Source organism: Monodelphis domestica, chromosome 4 (genome assembly GCF_027887165.1).
Source record: "Monodelphis domestica isolate mMonDom1 chromosome 4, mMonDom1.pri, whole genome shotgun sequence".
Lineage (NCBI taxonomy): Eukaryota > Metazoa > Chordata > Mammalia > Didelphimorphia > Didelphidae > Monodelphis > Monodelphis domestica.
The window spans coordinates 98,599,986-98,626,256 of record NC_077230.1 but is presented as its reverse complement, the minus strand read 5'-3'; the positions used below and the strand labels follow the sequence as shown (position 1 = coordinate 98,626,256).

The window sequence follows — 26,271 nt, the reverse complement described above, 5'->3', positions numbered from 1 at the left end:
TGTAATTTTATTTGGATTTGATTTAGTAAAAGATGTGCTAGAACAAGAGATTTATTGAAGGTTGTCCCTGCACAATATGATTAAGGTTTTGTCTGTATAATGTTTAGTTTTATGGTTAATATGGTAATCATTGGTTAATAACCAAAATTAAATAAAACTTTCTTTTACTTTAAGTTTAAACATATAACAATATACTATATGATAATCTAGGTATTCAAAAATGATTTTTATTCATCCATCTTACTCATAGTTTTAACTTAAATTTCATTTAGGGAAGATGAAGTTCACTGGACACATAACCTTAAATCTTCACAGTTTAGTTTCCTTGGGTATAAAACTGAGAGGATTAGACTAATTTATAAGATCTTTTCTAGCACTAAATCCAGTCAATTCTACAAAATAACTTTCAGAATTCAATTTTGTTATAAAAATTGAGTCAATATTCAGCATTTTTCAACCAACAAACCTAACATTTTTAAGAATATGGTTTGGGTTTGTAGGCAGTGATGGAAATGACAATGGTTTGGCAAATCTAAACAACCAATGCATAATAGAATCAGTACTGGGTTTGGAGACAGAAAATCTGGGTTAGAATCCCAGCCTTTACCAACAGTGTACTGAACAATTCAGTAACCTCTTTGAGCTTCAGTTCTTTATCTTTATTTTTTTTAAGATTTATTTTTGTTTTTTTTTGTGTGTGTGTGTGGTTGTTGTTTGGGTAGAGTAGTAGAAATTTTGTTTTGCTTTTAATTTTATTTCATATAAGTCATTAATTCTGGAAAGCATCAGGACCTAAAAGCTAGATTTAAATTGAAAAAACCAAAAGTTCAAACTATCTAATAAATGTCAGTTTCAAATTATAATTTTTAGTTACTGTAAAATTATGGTGAAATGTTTTCTGAAGAACTAAGATAAGTCTCAACCATAAAGTTTCCACATATTAAATGAACTAGAAATGAAAGAAGGTCTTTGTGACAAATATTTATAGTCAAACAAAACATGATCCCACATTTGCCCCTTCCAAAAATGTTTCGTTCTTTATCTTGCATCTATCATTTCTCTGTCAAGATTTGAATAAAATACTTCCTTATTAATTCTCTGAAATTATGATTAATCATTGTGCTGATTAAAGTTCTTAAATTTTTCAAAAATTGTTCATTTTTTACATTGTTTAACCATTCTCCTGATGCTGCTTACTTCATTTCACATTAGTTAATTCAAGTCTTTCCAATTTTCTCTGAAACCAACCCATTTACCATTTCTTACAAGACAATAAAAATCCATTATATTCATGTAGTATGATTTGTTCAGATATTCTCCAATTAGTGGGCATCTGCTTAGTTTCTAGTATTCTCCCCCCTAAAAAAGAGCTGCTATAAATATTTTTTGACATATGAGTCCTTCCTTTATCTTTGATTACTTCTGGATACCAAGTTAAATTACTAAATTTGTAAACATTTTGATCATTTTAACTTAAATATTAAGAATTTCCTTTGCCAAAAGATTTTTCATCTTTGCAGAACAAATTATATTCAGCCATCCATTAGAATGCAAACAATTTTTAATTTAACTTTTCCTCCAAGAATAAAGTTAACCTTCTTCCCTTAACTTTTTTTTGTTTTAGTGCTCATGATCTTACAAAATGGGATCTATTTGGTAACTGCTACAGATTACTGAGGACTGGAATTGAGCATGGAGCTATGCCAGAACAGGTTAGAAATGTTATACATTGATATACTAAACTATTTGACTCTCATAGGAATATCATGGGCAATCAACAAAATTAATTAATCTTTTAAACACATCTTTATGATTTAATATCTCGGGTAAGTATAAGATAAAAGAATACCAGAAACTGATACAATTTAATAATGTTATGCTTAGACTATAATTTTATAATCCTGGTAGCTTTTGTTAAAAATTAAGAGTATAGTATGACCTCATTTTATGTGAATATAACACATGTGAATTCAATTATATATAATTGGCAATCAAAAAAGAAGGGGCATAAAAAATAAATAAAATAAAATGGTTTCATTATGTGTTAAATTTGCATCATTTTCTTAAGCAGCATAAAGTCCTAAGAAGCACTAGTGTGAGTCATTACTTTTTTGCACCAAACTGTAGAACCCATATGTCCAGGGTTCTCATTTGTAAAAAGTCATGCCTTTAGCAGAGCAATGTTCCTCTTGGTTCCATGTTCCGTCATTGTTAAGGGTTCTACCATTCTCATGATTACCTAAATGTTCACAACCTAAATCTCATCTGCAACTCCTCACATTCTCTCATATCACGTATTCATTATGTTGCCAGGTCCTATCCATGCTATCTTCTCAAAATCTCTTTCCAATGCTTGCTTCTCTTTATTCAAATAGCCACCAACATAGCAGTTTCCCCTCATCTCATGACTGAATTACTATATAAGGCTTCTGATTGTTCTTCCTGTCTCAAGACTCTCCTTTATCCAATCTGTCCTTCACTCAGCTACCAAATGGATTTACCATTTACCACAATTCTAACCATGTCAATCCTCTGTCAACCCATTCATTAGTATTCAGTGAACTGTAGGAGTTAAAATATAAAGTCATCTGTTTGAATTTTAAAACCTTGCCCACCCTGATCCCTTCCTACCTTTCCATTCTCCTTATACTTTCTCCTTTCCATTTATTCTGTGATCCAGCAGCACTAGGCTTCTTACGCTTCCTGGTATTTAGTAGTCCAACTCCAGATTTTGTGCCTTTCAGTTCGTTGTCTCCTATGCCTAGAGTGCTGTCTTCTTCACCTTCTGGCTTCCTAATCTTCATGACTCATTTTAAATACCACCTTGTATAAGAGACCTTCCACAGTTTCCCTCTGGTACTATCTTCTATTACCAGTTTATATCTTGTATGTACTTAGAAGTTTGCAAATTATCTCTCCATTAAAATTAGCTGCTTGATGCCAAATCTGTTTTTGCATCTCTTTGTATTCCCAACAGATAGTGAGGAGCCTGGCACATTGTTAACCATTACTAAATGCTTGTTGACTATTTGACTAACAGTACAGATGATCAGGAAAGGCTTAACATAAAAAGTGGTCATTGAGATGAGAAATGGATGAAGAGCACTTTGGCTACATCGTAGAGTATTAATAGGGAAGTAATGCCCAGTGAGGACATAAATATAGGTTAGGACCAGTTTATGGCTTTAAAAACTAAACAGAAAGAGTCATACTTTTTTCTGGAAGCAATAAGAAGCCACTAGAATTGATTGAGTAAAGGGGCTGTGTGATTAGACCTGTGTTTACAGAAAATTAATTTGGCAACAACATATAGTTGTTGCTTGAAGTGGCAAGAGACTTTCCGCAGTTGGTTGAATATGTATAGTAAGGGAGAGCAACAAATCTAATATAATGACATGGTTGAAAACTTTAGAGCATAGGAGGATGGTGTCTTCAGCATAAATAAGTTTTTGAGCAAAGATAATGAGATAGTTTTGCATGTGTTAATTTTAAAATGTCCATCAAACATCTAGTTTTAAATATCCAGTAGATAATTCATGATTGGAGACTAGAAGATGGGGGAGAAATTGGGGTTGGTTATAGAAGTCTGGAAACCATCTGCATAGTGTTAGTAAAATTTATAGGAGCTGATAAGAGAAAGAGTTTATAGAAGAATAAAAAGGCCTATGACAGAGCCTTAGCAAAAATAGTTAAGGACATGATACAGATGATAAAGCAACAAAGGAGATGGAGAAAAAGTGACTAGAAAGATTGGGGTGGGTAGGAAGAGTCAAGATGATAAAGAGGATTGGCAATGAGGAAACCAAGCTCTCACTCTTTGCAGATGATATGATGGTTATACTTAAAGAATCCTAGAGAATCAACCAAAAAGCTAGTCGAAATAATCAACAACTTTAGCAAAGTTGCAGGATACAAAATGAACCCACATAAGTCATCAGCATTTCTATACATCTCCAATCCATCTCAGCAGCAAGAATTGGAGAAATTCCATTTAAAATCACCCTAGACAATATAAAATACTTAGGAATCTATCTGCCGAGACAAACACAGGAACTATATGAACACAACTACAAAATACTCTCCACACAATTAAAACTAGATCTAAACAATAGGAAAAACATTGGTTGCTTATGGGTGGGACGAGCTAACATAATAAAAATGACAATCCTCCCCAAATTAATTTACTTATTTAGTGCCATACCCACTGAACTACCAAAAAACTTCTTTCCAGAATTAGAAAAAAACATAACAAAGTTCATTTGAAAGAACAAAAGATCAAGGATATCCAGCGAAATCATGAAAAAAACTGCAAAGGAAGGAGGATTTGCAGTCCCAGATCTCAAACTATACTATAAAGCAGTGGTCATCAAAACAATTTGGTACTGGCTAAGAGACAGAAAGGAGGATCAGTGGAATAGACTTGGGGTAAATGACTTCAATAGGACAGTCTATGATAAACCCAAAGATCCCAGTTTTGGGTACCAAAACCCACTTTTTGATAAAAACTGCTGGGAAAATTGGAAGACAGTATGGGAGAGATTAGGTTTGGATCAACACCTCACACCCTACACCAAGATAAACTCAGAATGGTGAATGACCTGAATATAAAGAAGGAAAGTATAAACAAATTAGGTGAGCACAAAATAGTATACTTGTCAGATCTTTGAGAAAGGAAAGACTTTAAAACCAAGAAAGAGCTAGAAAAAATCACAAAATGTAAAATCAATAATTTTGATTACATCAACTTAAAAAGTTTTTGTACAAACAAAACTAATGCATCCAAAATTAGAAGGGAAGCAACATATTGGGAAACAATCTTCATTACAAAAACGTCTGACAAAGGTCTAATTACTCAAATTTATAAAGAGCTAAATCAATTGTACAAAAAATCAAGCCATTCTCCAATTGACAAATGGGCAAAGGACATGAACAGGCAGTTCTCAGCCAAAGAAATCAAAACTATTAATAAGCACAGGAAAAAGTGCTCTAAATCTCTTATAATCAGAGAAATGCAAATCAAAACAACTCTGAGGTATCACCTCACACCTAGCAGATTGGCTAACATGTCAGCAAAGGAAAGTAATGAATGCTGGAAGGGATGTGGCAATGTTGGGACATTTAATGCATTGCAGGTGGGGTTGTGAATTGATCCCACCATTCTGGAGGGCAATTTGGAACTATGCCCAAAGGGCGATAAAAGACTGTGCCCTTTGATCCAGCCATAGCACTGCTGGTTTTGTACCCCAAAGAGATAAGGAAAAAGACTTGTACAGGAATATTTATATCTGCGCTCTTTGTGGTGGCCAAAAATTGGAAAATGAGGGGATGCCCTTCAATTGGGGAAAGGCTGAACAAATTGTGTTATATGTTGGTGATGGAATATTATTGTGCTCAAAGGAATAATAAAGTAGAGGAATTCCATGGGGACTGGAACAACCTCCACGAATTGATGCAGAGTGAGAAGAGCATAGCCAGGAAAACATTGTACACAGAAACTGATACACTGTGGTACAATTGAATGTAATGGACTTCTCCATTAGTGGCAATGATCCTGAACAATTCGGAGGAACCTATGAGAAAAACTACTATCCACATCCAGAGGAAACGCTGTGGGAGTAAAAACACCAAAGAAAAACAACTGCTTGAATACATGGGTCAAAGGCATATTGTTGGGGATGTCGACTAAATGAACATCCTAGTGTAAACAACAACATGGAAATGGGTTCTGATCAAGGACACATGTAATACCCAATGAAATTGCGTGTTGGCTGTGGGAAGAGTGGGTGGAGGGGAAGGAGGGAAATAATGTAACCAAGGAATAATGAATTCCAAGAAATATTTAAAAGACAAAAAAAAGATGGTAAAGAGGAGGCATTTTTATCCAACTTGTGTAATATGCCACCTCCACAGTAATCTTGTAATCAGGAAAACAAGAAATAATCATAATATGAGTCATTTTTCTACCTCAGAAGCAAGCCTAGGAAGATAGAGAGATCTGTAGATCTTCAGAACAGGGAACTGACCAGGAGAACAACATGGCAGGTAAATTGGACACAAGTGCAACAAGAATTCATAAAAAAGTTAAGACCATAAAAAAGAACCAAAATATTTATGTATCATAATTACAATCACATCATATCTTAAATCTTGGTTTAATAGAATCACTTAATAACTATCTAAATGAAATGGGTTTATTTTTTTATGTAAAGTTCCTAGATGAACAGGATAGGAACCAATTCTTAAATAAGCCCATATTACTAAAAAAAAAATATTACAAATTCTTTCAGTATAAAAATATGGTCTTGATACCCTAAACCAAGGTGAATCAGAGTAGAGAAAGATAACTATAGCTTAATTTTCCTAATGATATCAGTACAAAAATTTTTAGTTTAATATTAGCAAGGGGAATAGATTTATACTAGGAATTCAGGGCTTGTTCAGTATTAGGAAAGCTATAAACATAATTGACCAGAACATTAACAAAATAGATGTTGGAAAATCTTTTGGTTAAATATGTCCTGTTAAGCATAGAGATAAATAGAGCTTTTCTTAAAATAAGTAGTATCTATTTAAAACCAAGAACAAACATCTGTAATAGGGATAAATAGAAGCCTCTCCAATAATACCAAGACTGAAGTGGAGAGAAACTTAATCCAAAAAATGAACCAAAGTAGGGTTGTGGGGCATAAACCTACAAGAATCATCCTTATTCCTGCATATGGACAAAAAAATCTAACAGAAAGAGATAAATTCCATTAATACAATTAATAATGGACAGTACAAAATTAAGAATCTACCTGCCACAACATGCCAGATCTGTATGACCAAAATAACCAAACACTTGACACAAATAAAGGCAGATCCAAACAAGTTGAAAAATATTAATTGCTTGTGGATAGGTCAAATCAGTATAAAAATTAAAATATGGGAAGATGTCAGAGTAGGGTATGAAACTTCCTTTCTCCCAATACCCCCCACAAACAATAAAAATAATTCCACAGAATCTTAGCTAAAAACAGCCAAAACAGTGGAAGCTGAACAGCCAAAGATGCCTGGGAAGGAAGGTCTCTGACCTCCCTGACCATAATTACCCAATTGCAAACAACACAAAATCAATAGTCAACGAGCCCTGGGGCAGAACCTGCAACCTTACCTTATATGCTAACTCCAGGAGCTTGCATACTGGAGTCAGCAGGCTATGGGCCCTGGGAGCAGTTGTACTATCTGTAGTCTCACCTCCAAAGATACCTATTCATCCATAGCTTGGGAATGACCACTCCCACTGGAGTTATTACCATAGAGTTGACATATCCCAAACCCCTGGGGCAGGATCTATGGCCTCTCTTGTCTTCTGGACCTGGGAGCTTACCTTCCAGTGGCAGATAACATCAATAGGCAGCATATCCTGGGAATGCCTATGTGGACTACAGCCTCAGCCACTGATCTGGGAAGGACTTCAGGGGCCCAAGAGCACAGAGGAGACACCTATTGTATCTATCCCAACCTGCAGCATCAAGAGAGGAAGAATGAGGAAGAAGCACACACACACACACAGGTAACTGGTTGCTGAGGAACTAGGGCCCCTGTCAGCTGTGGGCATTTTCAGGAGAGTGGAGTCCCTTCCTGTCAGCATAGGGAAGTGAGCTCTTTGTTTCCATGGGCAGAACTGCTAGGGGACTCTGGTTGAAGCACCTGACATTAACAACAGACTGGGTGGGGCTTGAGCTGGAGGTCGAGGAATTACACTTGACCCTGGATAATAGAAATTGAAAGAATTAAATAGTCCATAAGAAATAACAAACTGAAAAAACCTTGAGACACCAACCTCTATGCTCTGAGACTCTAAGATAAATTTAATAACTAAATCTATTGGCTAGGCTGCTAAAATTTAAAAAAAAAATGAGTAAGCAAAGGAGAAAAGGCTATATTATTAATAGCTGTTTTGGAGACAGGACCAGGGTTAAAACTCAGAATATGATAAAGTAAAAACACCTACTTAACAGCAAAGGAAAACAATAAATGGTTACAAGCTTAAAAAGAACTTTGGGAAAGCATTTTTTTTAAATTAGGCTGAGAAAAAAATAGAAAACAAAATAAAAGCAATTCAAGAAAATTATGAAAGAAAGAACATCCAAATGGAAAAAGAAATCTAGAAACTCATGAGGGGGGGGATTTATTAAAAACTAGAATTGCACATGGAGTAGTTAATGATGCTCCTCAAGCAACAGTAAATAATAAACCAAAATCAAAAGAATGAAATAATAGAAACGAATGTGAAACATCTTTTCACCAAAAAAAAAACTGTTGAGAAAATAAATTAAGGAGAGACAATATAAAAACTGTCAGGCTACTAGAAAGTTATGATTTTTTTTTTTAAAGAGCTTAGATACAATACTCCACTCCAAGAAATTATCAAGGAAAACTGCCCAGAAATTTTGGAACTAGAGGATAAAACATAAATGAAAAGAATTCACCAATTACTATTCCAAAGATACCCCAAAATGAAAATGCATAGGAACATCATTGCTAAGTACTGTAGCTCTCAGATTAAGGAGAGAATACTACAATCAACAACAACAAAAAAAAATTTTTTATACTATGGAGCTGCAGTCAAAATAACAAAACTTATTCAGGTTCAACATTAAAAAAAACAGATGCAATACAGTATTTCAAAGAGAAAAGGAACCAGATTTAAAACCAAGAATAACATACCCAGAAAAGGTGAGCATACTTATACAAGGGAGAAAAAATGAATATTTAATGAACTAAAGGAGTTTCCGTTATGGGGGGGGGGGGGGGGGACACAACTCACTAGAAAATTTGATCTGTAAAAAACATAAGAAAGTAAATATGAAAAACCAATTTTAAGTGACCCAAAAGGTCAAATTATTTAACTTTCCTATCAGAAAATTCCATCTATAACCTGTAAGAATGACATCATTACCTGGGTTCTTTGAAAGAACATGTGTAGATAGACTTGAGTTAAATACAACGGAATGAGCTAAAATAATAAAGTAGAGGGGTAAGAGGTAAAATGAAACAATTATCTCATCTAAAAGAGAATTGAATTGTCCCAGAGAAAGGGAAAAGGGCCAGTAATTGAGGGCCAGTAGTACTAGAACCCTACTTTTAGCAGATCTAGGTTAAAGAGAGAATCGCATATACACCTAGAGTGGTAAAAGTCTTCTTAACATTCAGAGAATCGGGAGGGGAAGATCATCAAATAAGGGAGAGACTAAGAGTCCCCTTATGAGACTAAGAGAAGGAGGGATAGATTAAGAGAAAAGAGGACAAAGGAATAAGAAAAGGGAAGGATACTTACCAGGAAGTACATATCAAGAAATAAGGGGTTATCGACCAAAAAATTATCAGTATACAAAATAAACTCACATAACTTAAAAGTATGAAATAAAGAGTGACACCATAAACAAATTAGAGGAACATGGAAACATTTTTCTGTCAGACTATTGGATAAGGGAAGAATTTATGACCAAACAATACACAGAGAACATTAAAAAATGAAATGGATAATTTCGATTGTATTAAATTAAAATGGTTTTGTACAAACAAAATCAATGTAACCCAAATTAGAAGTGAAATAACAAATTTGGAGGGAGTTAGTAGCAAGTATCTCTGACAAAAGCCTCACTTCTCAAAAACATGAAGAACTAAGTCAAATTTATAAGAATACAAAGCATTCTGCAGTTGAAAAATGATCAAATGATATGAACAGGCAGGTCTCAGAGAATGAAATTAATCTCTCCCTAGTCATAAAAAATGTTGCAAATTATTATTGATTAGAGAAATGCAAATTAAAACAAGATCAACTATTTCCAATATTAAATAAATTATTTGAAATAACAAATAAAGAAAGAGTTTTACCAAACTCCTTTTGTAAAACAGTGCTGAAATCTAAACCCAGAAGAACTAAAGCAGAAAGGAAATTAAAGGCCAATTTCATTAATGGATATGAATCTAAAAATCCTAAATAAATTATTACCTTGGAGACATGAATATATCACAAAGATTACACGTGACCAATTAGAATTTACACCAAGAATAAGGAATAGTTTACTATAAGGAATACTGTCAACATAATTGATTATATTAATAACAAGTAATTTTAAGAAAGATGCAATTACATTTAACAGATGCAAAAAAATTGCCAAATTACAATATTTGGTCTTAGTAAAAAATACTAGAGAGCAAAGGTATAAATGGAGTTTGTAAAATGATACAAAGCATCTACCCAAACCCATCAGCAAATATTATTTGTAACAGGGAGAAATTAGAAACCTTCCCAGAAAGTTCAGTAATGAAACAAGGAGACCCATTATCACCAGTATTGTTTCACATATTATTAGAAATGCTGATAATAGCAATAAGGGGAAAAAAGAAATCAAAGGAATCAAAATAGGCAAAGAGATTGCAAAGCTATCTCTAGTTGAAGACAACATGATGGTATATATGAAAATTCCTAGATATTCAAATAAAAAGTTAGTTGAAATGATCAATAATTTTAGCAGAGTAGCAGGATATAAAATAAATCTACATAAATTATCTGCATTTGTATATATTACTAACAAAGTCCTGCAAGAAAAGATAGAAGAAGAGACTCCATTTAAAATAACCACAGATAGAATAAAATATATGGGAGTATACCTGTCAAAACAAACCCAGGAACTACATGAACATAATTCTAAAACACTTTACATAGATAAAAATCAGTTCTAAATAATTGGAGAAATATTGTTTATGAATGGGCAGAGCCAATATAATTAAAATAACAGTCCTCCCTAGTCTATTTATTCAAAGACATACTTGTTAGACTACCAAAACATTATTTTATTGAACTACAAAAAATAGGAACAAAATTCATTTAGAAGAACAAAATATCAAGAATATTAAAAGAATTAATAAAAGAAATATAAAGGAAGGTGGTATAGCAGCATTCTATTTTGAATTGTATTATAAAGGAGTAATTATCAAAACTATCTAGTAATATCTAAGAAATGGAAAGATGGATCAGTGAAACAGGACATACAACAAATAGTAAAAGATTATAGTAACTTTGTATTTGACAAAAGCATAGTACCAGGTTTGGGAGATAAGAAATCATTATGTGTTAAAATTGTTGGAACACCTGGAGAGTTATTGGCAGAAACTAGGTATAGACCGATATCTTATAACAATGATGGCGAACCTTTTACAGATGGAGGGTTGGGCATGCCCTGCTCCCACTGTTAACCCTCACAGGGGAAGGAGAAAACGCCCCCATTGGGCTGCTCAGCAGAGGGGGTGATTAATGGGAGAAATGTCCTTAGGCACATGTGGAGAAGGGTTGGGGAGCAGCCCCACCTGAGTCCCCCTCTGCCTTTCTAGCAATGAACTTGGGGGTTCCTTACCAGCCTCTTGCCCACAGAGGGCACTCTGCATTCCATCTTTGGCATCCATGCCATAGATTCACCATCACTGTCTTAAACAATTCACTAAAGAGAAGATCAAAATGGGTTCATGATCCAAACATAAAAGGAGATATCATAAGTAATTAGAAGAACAGGGAATATCATCAGATTTATGGATAGGAAAGGAATTTATGAATCACTAAGAGATAGAAAGCCTTGTGAGATGGAAATTGTATCATTTTAGGGAATAGGTAAGTGACTCAGTGCATTAAAAGGCAGGCCTAGATATGGGAGATCCTGTGTTCAAATCAGACCTAAGTTACTAGCTTTATGAACCTGAGCAAATCACTTAACCCTTACTGCCTAGCCCTTACCACTCTTCTGCCTTGGTTGTATTGAGTTTACAGTACAGTTATATTCATTTTAATACCAAGTATTGAGTTTAAGACAATGGGGAAGGGTTTTAATTTTTTTTAATGAGTAATTTTAAGTACATTAAATTGAAACGTTTTTATATAAATAAAGCAAATGTTGCCAAGTTTTGAAGGAAAGCAGAAAATTGGGGGTGGGGCGGGTGGATTGTATAGGCAGCTTTCCCAGTAAAGGTCTCATATCTAAAATACATAAGAGTCTTTGTCAAATTTATGAGAATAAAAGCCATTGCCCAGTTGATAAAAGGGCAAAAAATTATGAGCAAATAATTTTCAAATGAAGAAATCAAAGCTATAGTTATATGAAAAAATGTCCAAATCACTACTGATTAGAGAAATGCAAACCAAAATGATTATGAGATATTGTCTCACACTCAGTGGGGCAAAATGATAAATGTTGGAGGACATGTGGAAAAATAGTGATACTGACAAAATGTTGATGAAGCTATGATCTGATCCAATTATTTTGGAAAGAAATTTGGAATTATACCCAGAGAGTTATAAAACTATATATAATCTTAGACCCAGCAATGCCATTCCTGAAACTGTTTCTGAAGATAAAGGGAGTTGGAAAAGAACCTATTTGTTTCAAAATATTTATAGTAGCTCATTGTTCTGGCAAAGAATTGTAAATCAAGGGGTGATGCCCATCATTTGAGGATTGACTCATTAGATTGTGTGTTATGATTGTGATGGAATACTACTGCACCATAAGAAATGATGAGCAGGCTAATTTTTAATTTGGAAAAAACTACATGGGATAATGAACATTGAATTGAGTATAACCAAGAGAACACAGCTACAGATTTTAAAATTTTGACTGTTACTGCCTGAAAACTGAAAAATGGAAACATGAAAGACATATTTTATATATTGAATAAATGAAAGAAAATGGTTTAACATGAAAAGATTTTAAAAAGCATTATTTCCTATTTATTTTCTTTCTCATGAATTCCTGTATGTGCCTAATTTATAGACTTTAAGAAAAAGCTTTTAAGCAAAAGCATTGTTTAATTTTTTTAGTATATCAAGGAATTGAGTTTTTGTGAATAATGGCTTATAATTACAACTGTATAAGTTGAAATTTAACTTAAATAACATTTTTCTTTTCCCGTTAGAATGCAAACTATTTTAGGGTAGAGACTGTGTTGTTCCTTTTCTTTGTAGTAACACTTAATGTGTAATTACTTAATTGCTGAAATTAAATTTCTTAATAAAATTATCATTAGAGGAAATTTTTTAAAAAAGAAAAAATTTTATACTGCTATTTCAGTTAATGTATTCACAGGACCATACTGAAGAAATTCTGGCACTAGAACAATTAGTAACATTTAATCTGGAGGAATAGAAGGAATTTCAAAGGAATCAGTGGGAAAAAAAGGGAAGGAAGAAGCTTAGTAATATCAGATCTCAAACTACTACCAAGCCATAATCATCAAATGATTTTGGTACCAGGTACAAAATAGAGAGGTTGTTCAGTGAGATAGATAAGGTAACCAATATTTAGAAGCGTCTTAGCATAGAAAATTTGCATAAGAGCATATTATTTAACAAAAATTGTTGGGGAAATTTGAAAGGTAGTCTGGCAGAAAGTACATATAGACCAACAACTCACACCATATATCAAGAAAAGCTCCAATTCGGTTCATGAAGTAAACATAAGAGGTAACATTATAAACAAATTAATGGGGAATGGAAGAAATTACATATCAGATCTATGAAGGGGAAGAATTCATTAACAATAAATAAAGGAGATAAAATGGATAATTTTGATTATACTTAATTTTAAGTCTTTGTACCCCCCCCAAAATGTATATGGAATTAGGAGAAAAGCAAGAGTCAAAAAAAGGAACTTTGCTGTAAGTTTCTTTGATAAAGGTCTTATTTCATTTATATATAAGGAACTGGTTTAAAAAAAATTTTTTTAAGCTACCTCCCCGTTCATAAATGGTCAATGGATATGAATTGGCTGTTTTCTTAAGAAAAAATCCAAGCCATCAATAAATATATGAAAAATTTGTCTAAATCACTGATAATTAGAGAAATGTAAATTAAAATAATATTATTTCAATCCTTCAGATTGGCGAAGATGACAGAAAAAGGAAAATAAGTGCTGGACAGGCTATGGATAAACATGTATATACTAATGAAATGTTAGTGTAACTGTGGACTAGACTATCCTTTGTGAGAAACTCTGAAACTATTCCTAAAAAAATCATTATAAAATTTAAAGAGATCAAAGAAATAGGAAAGACCTATATCTATAAAAATATTAATTCCAACTCTTTTTTGTGGTGACAAAGAATTAGAAAATGAGGGAATGGTGCATATCAATTAGGGCAACCCCAAGTTCTGGTCTTTGAATGTAATGAAATATATTGTACTATTAAAAATTATTAAAATGATGGTTTCAGAAAAACTTGAGAAGACTATAAGAACTTATGTAAAATGAAGTTAACAGAACTAAGAGAATAAAATAGTAATATTTTTTAAATAATCAACTCTGAAAGACTTAATAACTGATCAACACAATGACCAACCACAGTTTCATCAGACTCCTGAGAAATCATGCTGAAGGATTATGTTCTTTTTTTTTTTTTTGCATATAGTTATGCCAGAACTTATTTTGCATTAGTTTCTGGTCTGAAACAGGTTTTGTTTTTCTTTCCTTATTGGTGACTGAGAAAGGAAAGAGAAATAATTTGGAACTGAAAATTAAACTGAATTTATTTAAAAAAAAATAAAGGTCAACCTGAAAAGTATAATGTCCAAAAAAAAAGTCAGAGAGGAAAGAATATCCCAGAAGGTAGCATAGTCAGCCCATTAACATCTATTATACATCTACACTGTGGCTAGTACTGAGGGTTTAAGAAAAATGGTGATGACACAGAATAGAGCAGTGATGGTGAACCTTTTAGAGATTGAATGCCCAAATTGCATCCCTCGTGGTGCATATGAACCCCCACCACAACCCAGAAAGGGCAGGGAGGAAGCATTCCCACTGGACTGCTGGGGTAGAAGGGCAGGTCATGTGAGAAATGTCCTCAGGGGCATGGAAAGGGGGAGGGGAGGATACCCCTTTTGCACACATGCCATAGGTTCACCCACATGAAAATAGATCATAAAATTTGACAATTGAGAAATCAATAGTAACTTTGAGGAGAACAATCTCATTTTAGGGATTTGTTCAAAATTCTGATTTCATGGGATTGTAGAATGAAAGAAAAGGCTTAGTAATAAATATTAAGACCATCTTCAAGGAATTTGGATGAGAAAAAGGAGAAGTGTTTTAGTGGAAAACAGCTTATGAAGATTATATAATCTGTTGAAGGTTTTTAAAGGATATGGGTGTTTCAAAGCATTACTTGATAGGAAAAGGTTTAAGATTCTAGAGAGGGGTGGTAATGATTAAGAATATAGTCTTCTTTTTTATTTTTTAAAAACCTTTACTTTCCACCTTGGAATCAATGCTGGATATTGGGTATATTCCAAGGCAGAAGAGTGGTAAGGACTAGGCAGTGGGGGTTAAGTGACTTGCCTAGGGTCACACAGCTAGGAAGTGTCTGAGGCCAGATTGGAACCTAGGACCTCCCATCTCAAGGCCTGGCCCTCAATCCACTGAACTACCCAAGAATATAAATTTAAAGTTCCCATGTAGAGGTTTTTGTCTTAGCAAAGAGAAGAGCCACCTCTTTGTCAGGGGTGATTATAGTAATGGTAGAAACAGTAGGAGAGTCTGTTGAGGTTTTTTGAGATGAATAGAATAGAAGAGGAAGGATATAATTTTCAAGTGGTTTTAATTTTCTCAGTAAAGTAAAAGATAAGGTGTATAAGAGAATTAAAAGGGGAGAAAAAAAGGAGAAGCTTCATAGGAAATAAGATAGAGAATAAATTAGGAAAGAAAAGGCCTGCTTTGCTGGCACTTGTACAACTTTAGTTTGTATTGTATCTATCAGCATAGTTGTGAAACGTCCTGTAGCTACCTTTAGCAGCTTGTGAATAGAAGCAAAGAAAGTGGATGGTAGGGGTAAATTTAAAGCTATAGTTTGGTAAGTAGGAGCAATAGGGAAAGGGGCAAAACAGCTACCTGTTAAGTCACAGTTAGAGGAAGCAAGTAAAGTGAGAACAAGAAGCCCAGGAAGGTAATGAAGAGTGTGAATTTTCAGAGATCTAAAAATAGTTTTAGGAAGGGTAGAGCTTCAGAGGAGATTTTTTAAAAAACTAGGGAGACTGGGGTTGTCAACATGGAAAAACACAGAACTACCAAAGTAGTTATAATAGAACACGGTTTTAATCGGGACAAGGAAGCCAATGCTCATATGGCCACCACACAAAGCCACCATGCTGGGAGCTCTGGGAACCCTATCTTGAGAAAGATAGCAATAATGGGAATTTCTTCCAAACTAAAAGATCTTAATTAAAGTTATAGTTATACCTTAGGGTGTATAATCAAGGAGGAACAGTTGACTGTTTGCATAGAGATTTGGAAAAGAGGATGTAGCCAGAGCCTAGAATTATCTGGAAGAGGCCTAGATACGAGAAGACAAAAAGGGTACTTAGCCCTCTGTAGGACTTTAGAACTGGGGGGGGGGGGGGGGGAACTGAATAAAAAATTAAGTCTGGGGAACCTGGAAATAATATATTTTTTAAAAAAACAGGGAAATTTGGGACACAGGTTAGTCAGAGGGTTTCTTGAAGGCAAGTTCTCACAGACAAGGGTAAATTTGAGGTTTTGTAAAATAAGGTTGTCAGGGTCAGATATGGAAACTCCAAGAATTTCTAATTAAAGAAGTGGTACATTTCATAGGTAATAGTAAGGTCAGTTTTATGACTACACTGTTGTTCTTGTTGAATGTTGATTCTAAGTTAGTATCAAGTGAAGAGGTGAAGCATTATTCCAGTAAGTAGTGAAGTTCTAAGACCTGAAAATATGTAAGGATCATGGTAGAGAGTTTCAAAATTAATTTACAAGATTTAAAATCTTATTACATTAAATGTTATCACAAGCAAAAAACTGGATCTTTCCTCTTTAATTGGTCCATTAAGACATTTCAGTCCAATAAATAATTAAAAGAATTTTTTTTTACTCCAGCACTTTGTTTTTATAATTATATTTAAGTAGATTGATTCATTTTATTATAATTTCTAAGCTAATGTATGTAAAAGCAATTTGTAGACCATGGTATCATTTTTATATAATCATTATTATTGTTATTATACTGTTATCTATGGTCTATATAATAACCACTTTCCATAATGAAAAATAATTAAAATCTATCCCTGTGTTTTTATTGTGTTTAAAAGAGTAAATTAGCCCCTTGGTATTTCTTTTGTTATACCATCAATTAAGTATCAATGCACTTTTAGCTCTTTATTCCTCTTTATCTTCCCCTTCTCATTCAGATACTCCAAGCAAGATAAAATCTGTCTAAACACCCTAACTACCCATGAAAAAAAGCAACATAGAAATGCATTTGTGAGGAGCCAGGATAAAAGAAATGATACCATTAATACAGTTCTTTCCCCCCAATATCTAAATTTTGCTAGGTTATTACAGAAAGATTTCTTTGTAAATCTATTCTGTTTACTAAAGAGTGTGAAAATAATTTCTAGGATCATATTGTTTTTATAAAACTCTACTGTTTTAATCATATTTTGTTTTGTGGCATCTCTTAATGTAATTGTCTTATATGCTTGTATGTCTTATATGCTTAACTTGTCAAGTAAATACATTCTGTCTTTCCAATTAATTTTAAATTTCTTGAAGTCAAGGGCCATTTCTTTTACTATTTAATGTGACTACTTGGAATGATTATGCTGTCATATAACATGGTTTTAACTGTCTAGAACAGTGGTTCTCAACCTTTCTAATGCTGTGACCCCACAATACAGTTCCTCATGTTGCAATGACCCCAAACAAAAAAATTATTTTGGCGACTACTTCAAAACTGCAATTTTGCTACAGTTATGATTCGGAATGTAAATACCTGATATGCATTATGTATTCTCATTGCTACAAATTGAAAAGTTGAGAACCACTTGTCTAGAAGCTTGCCCCAGGGGCGTAGTCCCAGAGAATTGGTCCCCATAGCATGAATGAGATGCCACAAAAATAATGGTTTGTTCATTTTGTTAATATAGAAATTGCAATTCCCATCTTCACATGTATAGTTTTTAGGATTCAAAAAATCTATTTGTCATATAGATAATCTTTTCGTGGATTTATGTAAATTTACTCTTCAAAGTACATCATAAAATTAAGTTACAGTCAAAATTTGATAGAAAAAAATTTTGCAATAAGAATAAACACTCCAAAAGCATACATTTCGAACAAAGCTAGGACTAGTAGTCTTAGGCCTGTTGACCTGTCATGACTTTTACTTTTGCCAAATGATATGTTCATAATTGGGTTACCTCTTTTATATTATACTTCATATGCTAATGTATTTTAATCTCTATTCTCCAAGGCATAGAGGTTCTTACTTTCTGATAAAGTTAGGTTACCAAGTGTTACAAAGAAGGCTTAAAGTTTCCCCATGGAAAGTAAGTAACACATAAAGGATACAGTTTTTAATGTCATGCAAAACATATATAAACTGTTTGGTCTCATCTTGGCTGCCTGTACATCTGTACTTAACACTGTATTTACTTTGTCATTGCTGGTATTCTAGCTTAAGCATTTCATTTTCTTTGAGACCACCTTGCAGCTCACTATTCTAAGCCTCACTATTCTCTAGTACAATTTTGACCATTGGTTTCCTCCCTTACCCTCTATAACTCTAATATGGAGTCTATTCTCTAATGGCGGTATTTAGTCCTAATGTGCTACATGTTTTAAAATGCATGGATGTTAGTCACATCTAACTTTTAGTAGCCCTATTTTGGGTTTTCTTGGCAAAGATATTGGATTGAATTGCCATTTCCCTCTTCAGCTCATTTTACAAATAAGGAAACTAGGCAGACAGGGTGAAGTGACTTGCCTAGGGTCACAAAGCTATGTGTCTATGGCTAGATTTGAACTCAGATCTTTCTGACTCCAGAGCCAGCACTTTCCATTGTGCCACCTAATGACCTTAAGTGTACTATATGCTTTAGCTTCACAAGCAAACTGTTTTATGTCTCTATGTTTTTCTGAATAACAGTTGATAGCATGGAATTACTGATCTACAACTAGAAGGTACCATTAGATAGAGGTCCTCCCACTGACGTATGTAGGCTACCCTCTTATTTTACATATTGGGAAACTGACTCCCAGAGACTTTAAATGATTTGCCTATAGTCACATAGCTGATGAGTGCCTCATCAGAATAGCCTCATCACTTAGCTGAAACTAGTTTCTTCATAGTTATGATAATTTCTTAATTTCTAAATCTGGTGGTATTTTCTCATTGCTCATTCTTTCTTCTCTCTGTAGCACTTACCCTCTGTTACTGGAGAATCTATCCTTCCTGAGTTTTCATAACTCTGCACACCATGATTTCACAATATGAATGAAATCAAATATCTAAACACCTACCCCTCCCATTTATAAAAATACTCTGTGTGTGTGTGCACGCGCTCGCAAAGTGTAGACCTTTCATTGTATTGATGTAAGGAACTCCTGAATAAGGAAACTCTACCAAGGCATGTTGGCACTTTTTCTTCAAATTATGGTCTTAATAGTATTTCTTAGAGCCACAAGAGACTAAGTGATTTTTTCACAGTCAGATAGCCAGTATGTTACAGAAATGAGACTTGAACACAGGTCTTTTTGACTCAGATACCAGCTCTATTATACCATGATGCCTCCCAAGCCTCCCCACTCACCCTCTTCACACAGTAATCTTCATCAGATGATTGTTATAAACATTAAAACATTTAACCAGTTCTGTTTCCCTACTTAGAATTTATGTACAGTTTGTCCCTCACTATATCATGGTTCACTTATTGTGGCTTCACTGTATCAAGGGTTTTTTAATATATGTATATCACCGAGTTATACTTATCATGGCACACTACTGGCTGATGGAATGAAAGGCTACCAACCACAGTGCTGTGTTTTGTATCCTGGGTGTTGATTGGTTCAGTGACTATAGATTAGGGTAGGGGTGGGGGAGGTGGGTAGCTCAGTGGATTGAGAGACAGGCCTAGAGATGGGAGGTCCTGGGTTCAAATGTGGCCTCAGACACTTCCTAGCTGTGTGACCCTGGGCAAGTCACTTAACCCCCATTGCCTAACCCTTACCACTCTTCTGCCTTGAAACCAATACACAGTATTGATTCTAAGACGGAAGGTAAGGGTTTTTAAAAAGTGGAAAGGATTTATAAAGCCTTAAAATATACATAAATAACAAAATAAATGTAATGGCACTACTTTGCAGATTTTCACATAGAGGTCTCTGGAACGTAACTCACGATCGGTGAGGGATCACTGTAATTGCTTTTGTTTATTTTAATAACAGTGTTCATTTTAAATAATTCATCTTTTTAAAAGCTATCTACAGATATTCAATCTGAAATTCTTTTTTATCATTAAGTCTTCTTTTTGGAAGCAATGGCATTTGGAAGCATTTCACTGATATTAGAATTCTACATTTTCTTTTCAAAGATATTCACTTCAGCATCTAAATATCCAAAGGTTTTACAGATTATTTTAAATCTAATTATCTTATTTTCTTTTCTTGCACTTACAAAAGAAACTGAGTTACTAGATTGTAGTCATTAATTAACACCTAATAGTGCTGTTTCATATTAATTGGTTAAAACTTTATGTTGCAGTAACTTCTTAGAAACATTTTCAAAGTCATAAAAACCAACCACAAATTGACAACACAACTTCCTCCAAATTGCAATTTTTTAGGTTCAATTCTTTTCTCTGGTACCAGAATTTCCACATAGTTTTATTGCATTTAAAACATTAAAAGCACTTTCAATGCTTTTTCACCAAGAGATGTCTTTCTGCTTGATTGTTCTGAAGATCTGAACAAGGTTTTCATGAGGCAAAAGGCCTTTAATGAGTAAATGACATGCACTAAGAGAATTGCATCAAAATGCAAGAAAAAGTGATATTAAGACTAAGGTTGTCAATAATTCTTTGAGTGCTAGATTGCTATCTTTTTTTTACAGATAAAAAAGTTTTAAAATTAGGCTTTAAATAGGACAATATTCCAAATTTCATAGTTTAGTTTCAAAAGCAATGAAGATTGCCCTTCAGTACCCTAGGATTTTTTGAATGTTTGACTGATATAAAACTTAATATGAAATTCCTAGTAAAATAACCATTTTAAATTGATTTCTTCTCCTTAACTATGTAAGTCTTTGTGGAGATTATTTATTAGCTAATGAACATACTTGAAACAATATTGTCCCTCTACAGTGAAATTAAGCAGTTCATTAGAAAAGTCACTTGCTGCTATTTTATCATGTATCTCAGAACCATAGTAATTAAGTCTTGTTTTGAAACAACCGCTACTAATATGGGATATTTCATCTTGAGAAATCTCTGCCTTTTCATTTAAGATAAATGTTTGGTTTAAAGGTTTGAAAATTTTAGGAATCCACTGACTAAATTTGAACATGGATCATTGAGAAATTTTGTTGTGTCTATTATACCCTATTTTACATTGGGTTATGCTAAAGCAACATTATCTAGTTCCTCAAGAAGTCTGGCCTTGTCTTAGGTTATGCTCAATGTGATTCATTTAGCAGATTGAATTTATGATCTAGCTTACAAGTTATAATGTCACTATCACAGTTTTATTACTTGGGGCATAATATCAAAATTAACAAGTTTCTGGTTGGTTATTTTGTTGTTTTGCTGAAATCATCACATGCACCAATGCTTTTTCTTTTGTTTGCTATAATAAAAGGCTTGAAATTTCTTTAAAGTCTCATTATAGTGCACTCCAGATGTCATGTGTTGTGCTCTATTTTTTATTTATTTTTTACAGCCTAAAGAATACTGATTTTGAACAACTGTCCTTTTTTCACCACTAAATCTAAGATAATATTCAATGAGTGTGCACTGTTCATTCCCCTACTTTGATGTGTTCATAGCCATCAACAAATCTTTTAAGTTAAAGAAGTTAAAGCAAGAAAAGCATAGGTGTTCTTTAGATAATTCATTTGAGCAGATCAATGGAGATGGAGTACAAAACATGAAAAAGCACTGTATCTTTATAAAATATAATTTTTGTTTCCATGTTTCATGAAGTTTGTAACAGAGTTAGGAACTAAGAACACAGGTAAAAAAAAGTAGGGGACAGTGAAGTGTTAGACTGTGACATGCTGCTTAACAGGTATAATAGATCTCTTGATTCTTGGTCAGTCACCACACATTTACTAATAAGCACCTTCTGTGTGTAGAGCATTGTGCTTATCCCTAGGGAGATGGAAAACTCAGCTAAGCCAAAGCCTCTGGCTTTCTGGAGCCTAAATTCTAGCAGGGAGGTAACGCCAAAAAAAGAAAAATCCTGTATACATACATGTGTAAAACTGCTTGGAAGTTACAAGCAAAATGCTATGTGAAGTTAGATGGGAAGGAAATCATTATCCAACAGATCAGGAAAAGGATAATGTAGAAAGTAGTGTTTAATTAAATTTTAAAGGTTGGGTAGAATTCCCTCAGCTGTGAATATACCAGTGATAGAAATAATAGCACAAGCAAATGTATAGAGGTAAACAAGTTACGAGAATAATAAGTAATCCATTGTTCTTTTCAACAATATTACACTTATTATGACTGGTTTAAAAGATTTTTTCTGAGAAATGAACAAATATTTTAGTGCTATATTAAGTATCTACTTGCTTTTCTATAAAGGCATACCTCAGAGATATTGCAGGTTTGGTTCCATATCATCTCAATATAATAAATATCAAAATAAAGTCAAGCCATTAATTTTTTTATTTCCTAGTGCATATGAAAATTGTGTGTACACTATATGGTCCATCTATTAAGTATATATTGCATTATCTAAAAACATGCATATACCTTAATTTTAAAATGTTATATTACAACTGCTTGGTCACATGAGTCGATGGGGATATGATTGGGAATGTAGACGCTATGTGATCACCCTAATGCAAATATTAATAATATGGAAATTGGTCTTGGTCAGTGACGCATGTAAAACCCAGTGGAATTGCACGTTGACTATGGAAGGGGCTGGGAGGAGGGGAGGGAAAGAATGTGAATCATGTAACCATAGGAAAATATTATAAATTAAATAAATAAATAAACTTAATTTTAAAGATAAAATAAAATGAGTTGGAGGAGGAAAAATAAAAATTTCTTACTGCTAACCATCATCTGAGCCTTGAGGGAATCATAATATTTTTGCTGGTAAGAATCTTGCCTCAGTCTTGATTGATCAGGGTAGTGGTTGCTAAAGGTTGGGGTGGGTGTGGCAATTTTAAAAAACAAAACAACAATGAAATTTGCTGGATCAATTGACTCACATGTGCATTTGGAGATGATCTTAGGGGGTTGTTAATTGGTCTGATTCAGTGTTTTTGTATCTTGGGATAGGGAGGACTGAAGAGAGGGAGAGAGGTCAAGGAATGGCTCTCTGGTGGAACTGTCAGAACACATCACCAACATTTATCAATCAAGTTCACCATCTTATTTGGGCATGTTTCATGGCATCCCAAAATAATTACAATAGTAATCACATCAAATATCACTGATCATAGATCAACATAACACATATAATGATAATGGGAAAGTTTTAAGAATTGCAAGAATCACCAAAATGTGACAGAGACATGATGTGAGCACAGGTTGTTAGAAAAATCATGCTGATAGACATCCTTAACTCAAGATTTTCCACAAACCTTCAATTTGTAAAAAATGCAATATCTGCATAGCACAATAAAATAAGGTACACCTGCACTCTGTTTTGTGGTTTATTTACTTCCTTGTAAGCTATAAGAAGGAAATAATGTAGTCCAGTCTTACCAAACTGTGACTCTGATAATCATCAAGTTTTAAATATTATGCTCATGTTACATTTCTACTAGTAGAGCATAAGCATTCAAAAGATAATTATAGTTCAGAATATTTGCCACTTCACAAATGGGGTAACTGTTTCTTTGGCTAACAATATTAATGTATTTAAAGTACAGTGTTAATGATTTTCATTCCAATGATTAGACTTTAGAAAAATCTGATTTCTCATTTTAGCCAAATGTCCTTTATGATAATGTCATTGATTTAATTGTAATTTATTACTAGGATTTTTAGTTATTTAACTAGATAATAAAGGAACATAATACAGTTCTAATATTGTATCAATTTAAATTATTCTTGCTTTGTTTTCGTCAGTTAAACTTACTTTTTCCTTTTTGTTACAGATAGTAGTTCAGGCACTTCAGTGTTCCCATTACTCAATTCTATGGCAGTTGGTGAAAATAACTGATGGTTCTCCTTCTAAAGTAAGTAAGAGTTTTTCTAGACAATGGTTTATTCATGAATTAAAGCTTGCTTTATCCTGTCATATTTTTTCTATTGAATTTCCTCAAAGACAGTTGCCCATGAAATGAAATCAGAATCCATGCATTAACTGTTAGTAGTGCAATAATAAATGTGCAGTACAAATTAGACATTAAAATTCAAAAAGAAAAAAGATAAACTACTTTAAAGTGTCATAACACTAAAACACATTCTCATAATCATAATAGTTCATTGGTCCATAGCTAATGAAGACAGTTCATATACTCTTTCTTATCAGTAGCTTAACACTTAATCCTTTTCAGCAGATTTGTTTCAGGAGAAAAAGACATCTTGATGTTCTTACTTCTTTTTTCTTATTAATAATGTGGTAATTCCAAGTATTTGAACAGTGATTGAAATCTTTTTAAAATTATTATAACGTGTCATTTTGTCCAGGGATGCACAAAGTCCTTTATTTAATGTTGTGGAAGTTTCATGTAGCAGTTGTTTTCATCACAATTTTCATCTCTTGATAGTCTTCTTTGCTACTTTGACTTTTGGTCACCATGATCCTAAAGTAAATTCTGAATAAATATTTCACCTAGTTTTAAAAAAAGGATTATGAGTATTTCTCAGTAATAACTATTAAAATAAACAAAATTAATCAAGTGTTTCCAAAAACAAAGTATGGTCATCTATAGCTATTTTCTTTAAATTTTTAGACTGTTTCTGTCCATTAATATTTAAAATTAAATTTTATTTTTTCCCATTCAGTGAAAACTTTTCTTTATCTTTCTCTGGCCTCTCCCCTACCTCCATTGAGAAAAACTAAGACAATCTTTCTTCTCATCACTGGACATTTCCTACTACCTAGAGAATAATTTTGTTGTTTTATTAACTTTAATAAATGAAAATTGAATGGATTGCTAGACATTCTGACTACCGTTTATTTCTTTTGTAAAGGCAATGCTTTATAATATCAGTTATAGTACTTGGATCTTCCATTTGATGCCAGCATTATTATTTGCATTAAATTCCATAGTGTGTGATTGTTCACAGTACAGAGCATTATATTGATGACTTGAACTACTGCCTATTTTTCTCTATTCAATTACTTTTCATTTTTAGTTTATTTTCTTGTAACCAATAATAACTTTACAGTGTTTGTGATCATCTTAAATTTTGAAAACCTTAGAACACACATGGATTTGTGTTTTGATTTCTATTTATATATTCATAATCTGATTAATTATAAAGACAACTCAATATTTGAGAATATATAATGAAATACATCTCAGCAGAGTGATGAGAAATGAGGAACACTGGGCATAGAATGTTGAATATATTGTCAAATTACCTTGTGGTTCGGTTTTGTTTACCCGTTGATGATATATTTTAGGAAATGACTACTATTTTGAACTACGTTCAATTTGATCATGCAGATCCCTCTCCTGGGTCTGTATTGAGAAAGAAAGACTGCATATGCCAAGATTTTTGGAATGGCACTCTTTATGATAGCAAAAAACTAGAAGCCAAATGGATTCATTGAGGAATGGTTGAACAAATTATGTTTAAAAATATAATAGAGAATAATAAGAAATAAGAAATAATGAATTAAGAAACCTAGAAAAGAGTTGGGACTAGATTTTAATAAAAGCTTGAGAAAAGTATAAACAATGACAACAATAACATAAAAATGAATAATAAAATGTTAGTCTATGTATGCATCCCAATTTTATTGCTACATAGACTAACATTTTATATATCACTGAGCAACTTTTCTAGCCATATGTCATTTAAATGCTCTCCATCTCTCTTCCAATAACATATTTTCCCCCAAATGCATGTTAAAACAGTTTTTAACATTCGGTTTTTTAAGTTTTGAGTTCCAAATTCTCTTTTTCCCCTTTCCCCTTCATGAGATGGGAAGCAATCTAATGTAGGTTATACATGTACAATCATGTAAAATATATTTCCCTATTAGTCATTTTTTGGAAGAAAAGTAAAAACAAAAAGAAATGAAGAAA

At 33.2% G+C, this 26,271-nt stretch overlaps 1 protein-coding gene and 1 long non-coding RNA gene across 8 annotated transcripts in view; one reads left to right on the top strand and one right to left on the bottom strand.

Annotated features, from left to right (window-relative positions):
- Positions 1-24,306, bottom strand: part of LOC103096077 (uncharacterized) — a 65,405-nt gene extending 41,099 nt beyond the window's left edge. The window contains exon 1 of the long non-coding RNA XR_008911148.1: positions 24,147-24,306. This is a non-coding gene — a long non-coding RNA (uncharacterized LOC103096077). The remainder of the gene's footprint in view (positions 1-24,146) is intronic.
- The window catches only part of STAG1 (STAG1 cohesin complex component), a 384,901-nt gene that overhangs the window by 320,052 nt on the left and 38,578 nt on the right, over positions 1-26,271 (top strand). For all 7 annotated transcript variants that reach the window (XM_056793658.1, XM_056793654.1, XM_056793655.1 and 4 more), the window contains 2 exons: positions 1,625-1,712; positions 24,166-24,246. In XM_056793658.1, coding sequence (XP_056649636.1) covers positions 1,625-1,712; positions 24,166-24,246 — 169 coding nt within the window. The remainder of the gene's footprint in view (positions 1-1,624; positions 1,713-24,165; positions 24,247-26,271) is intronic.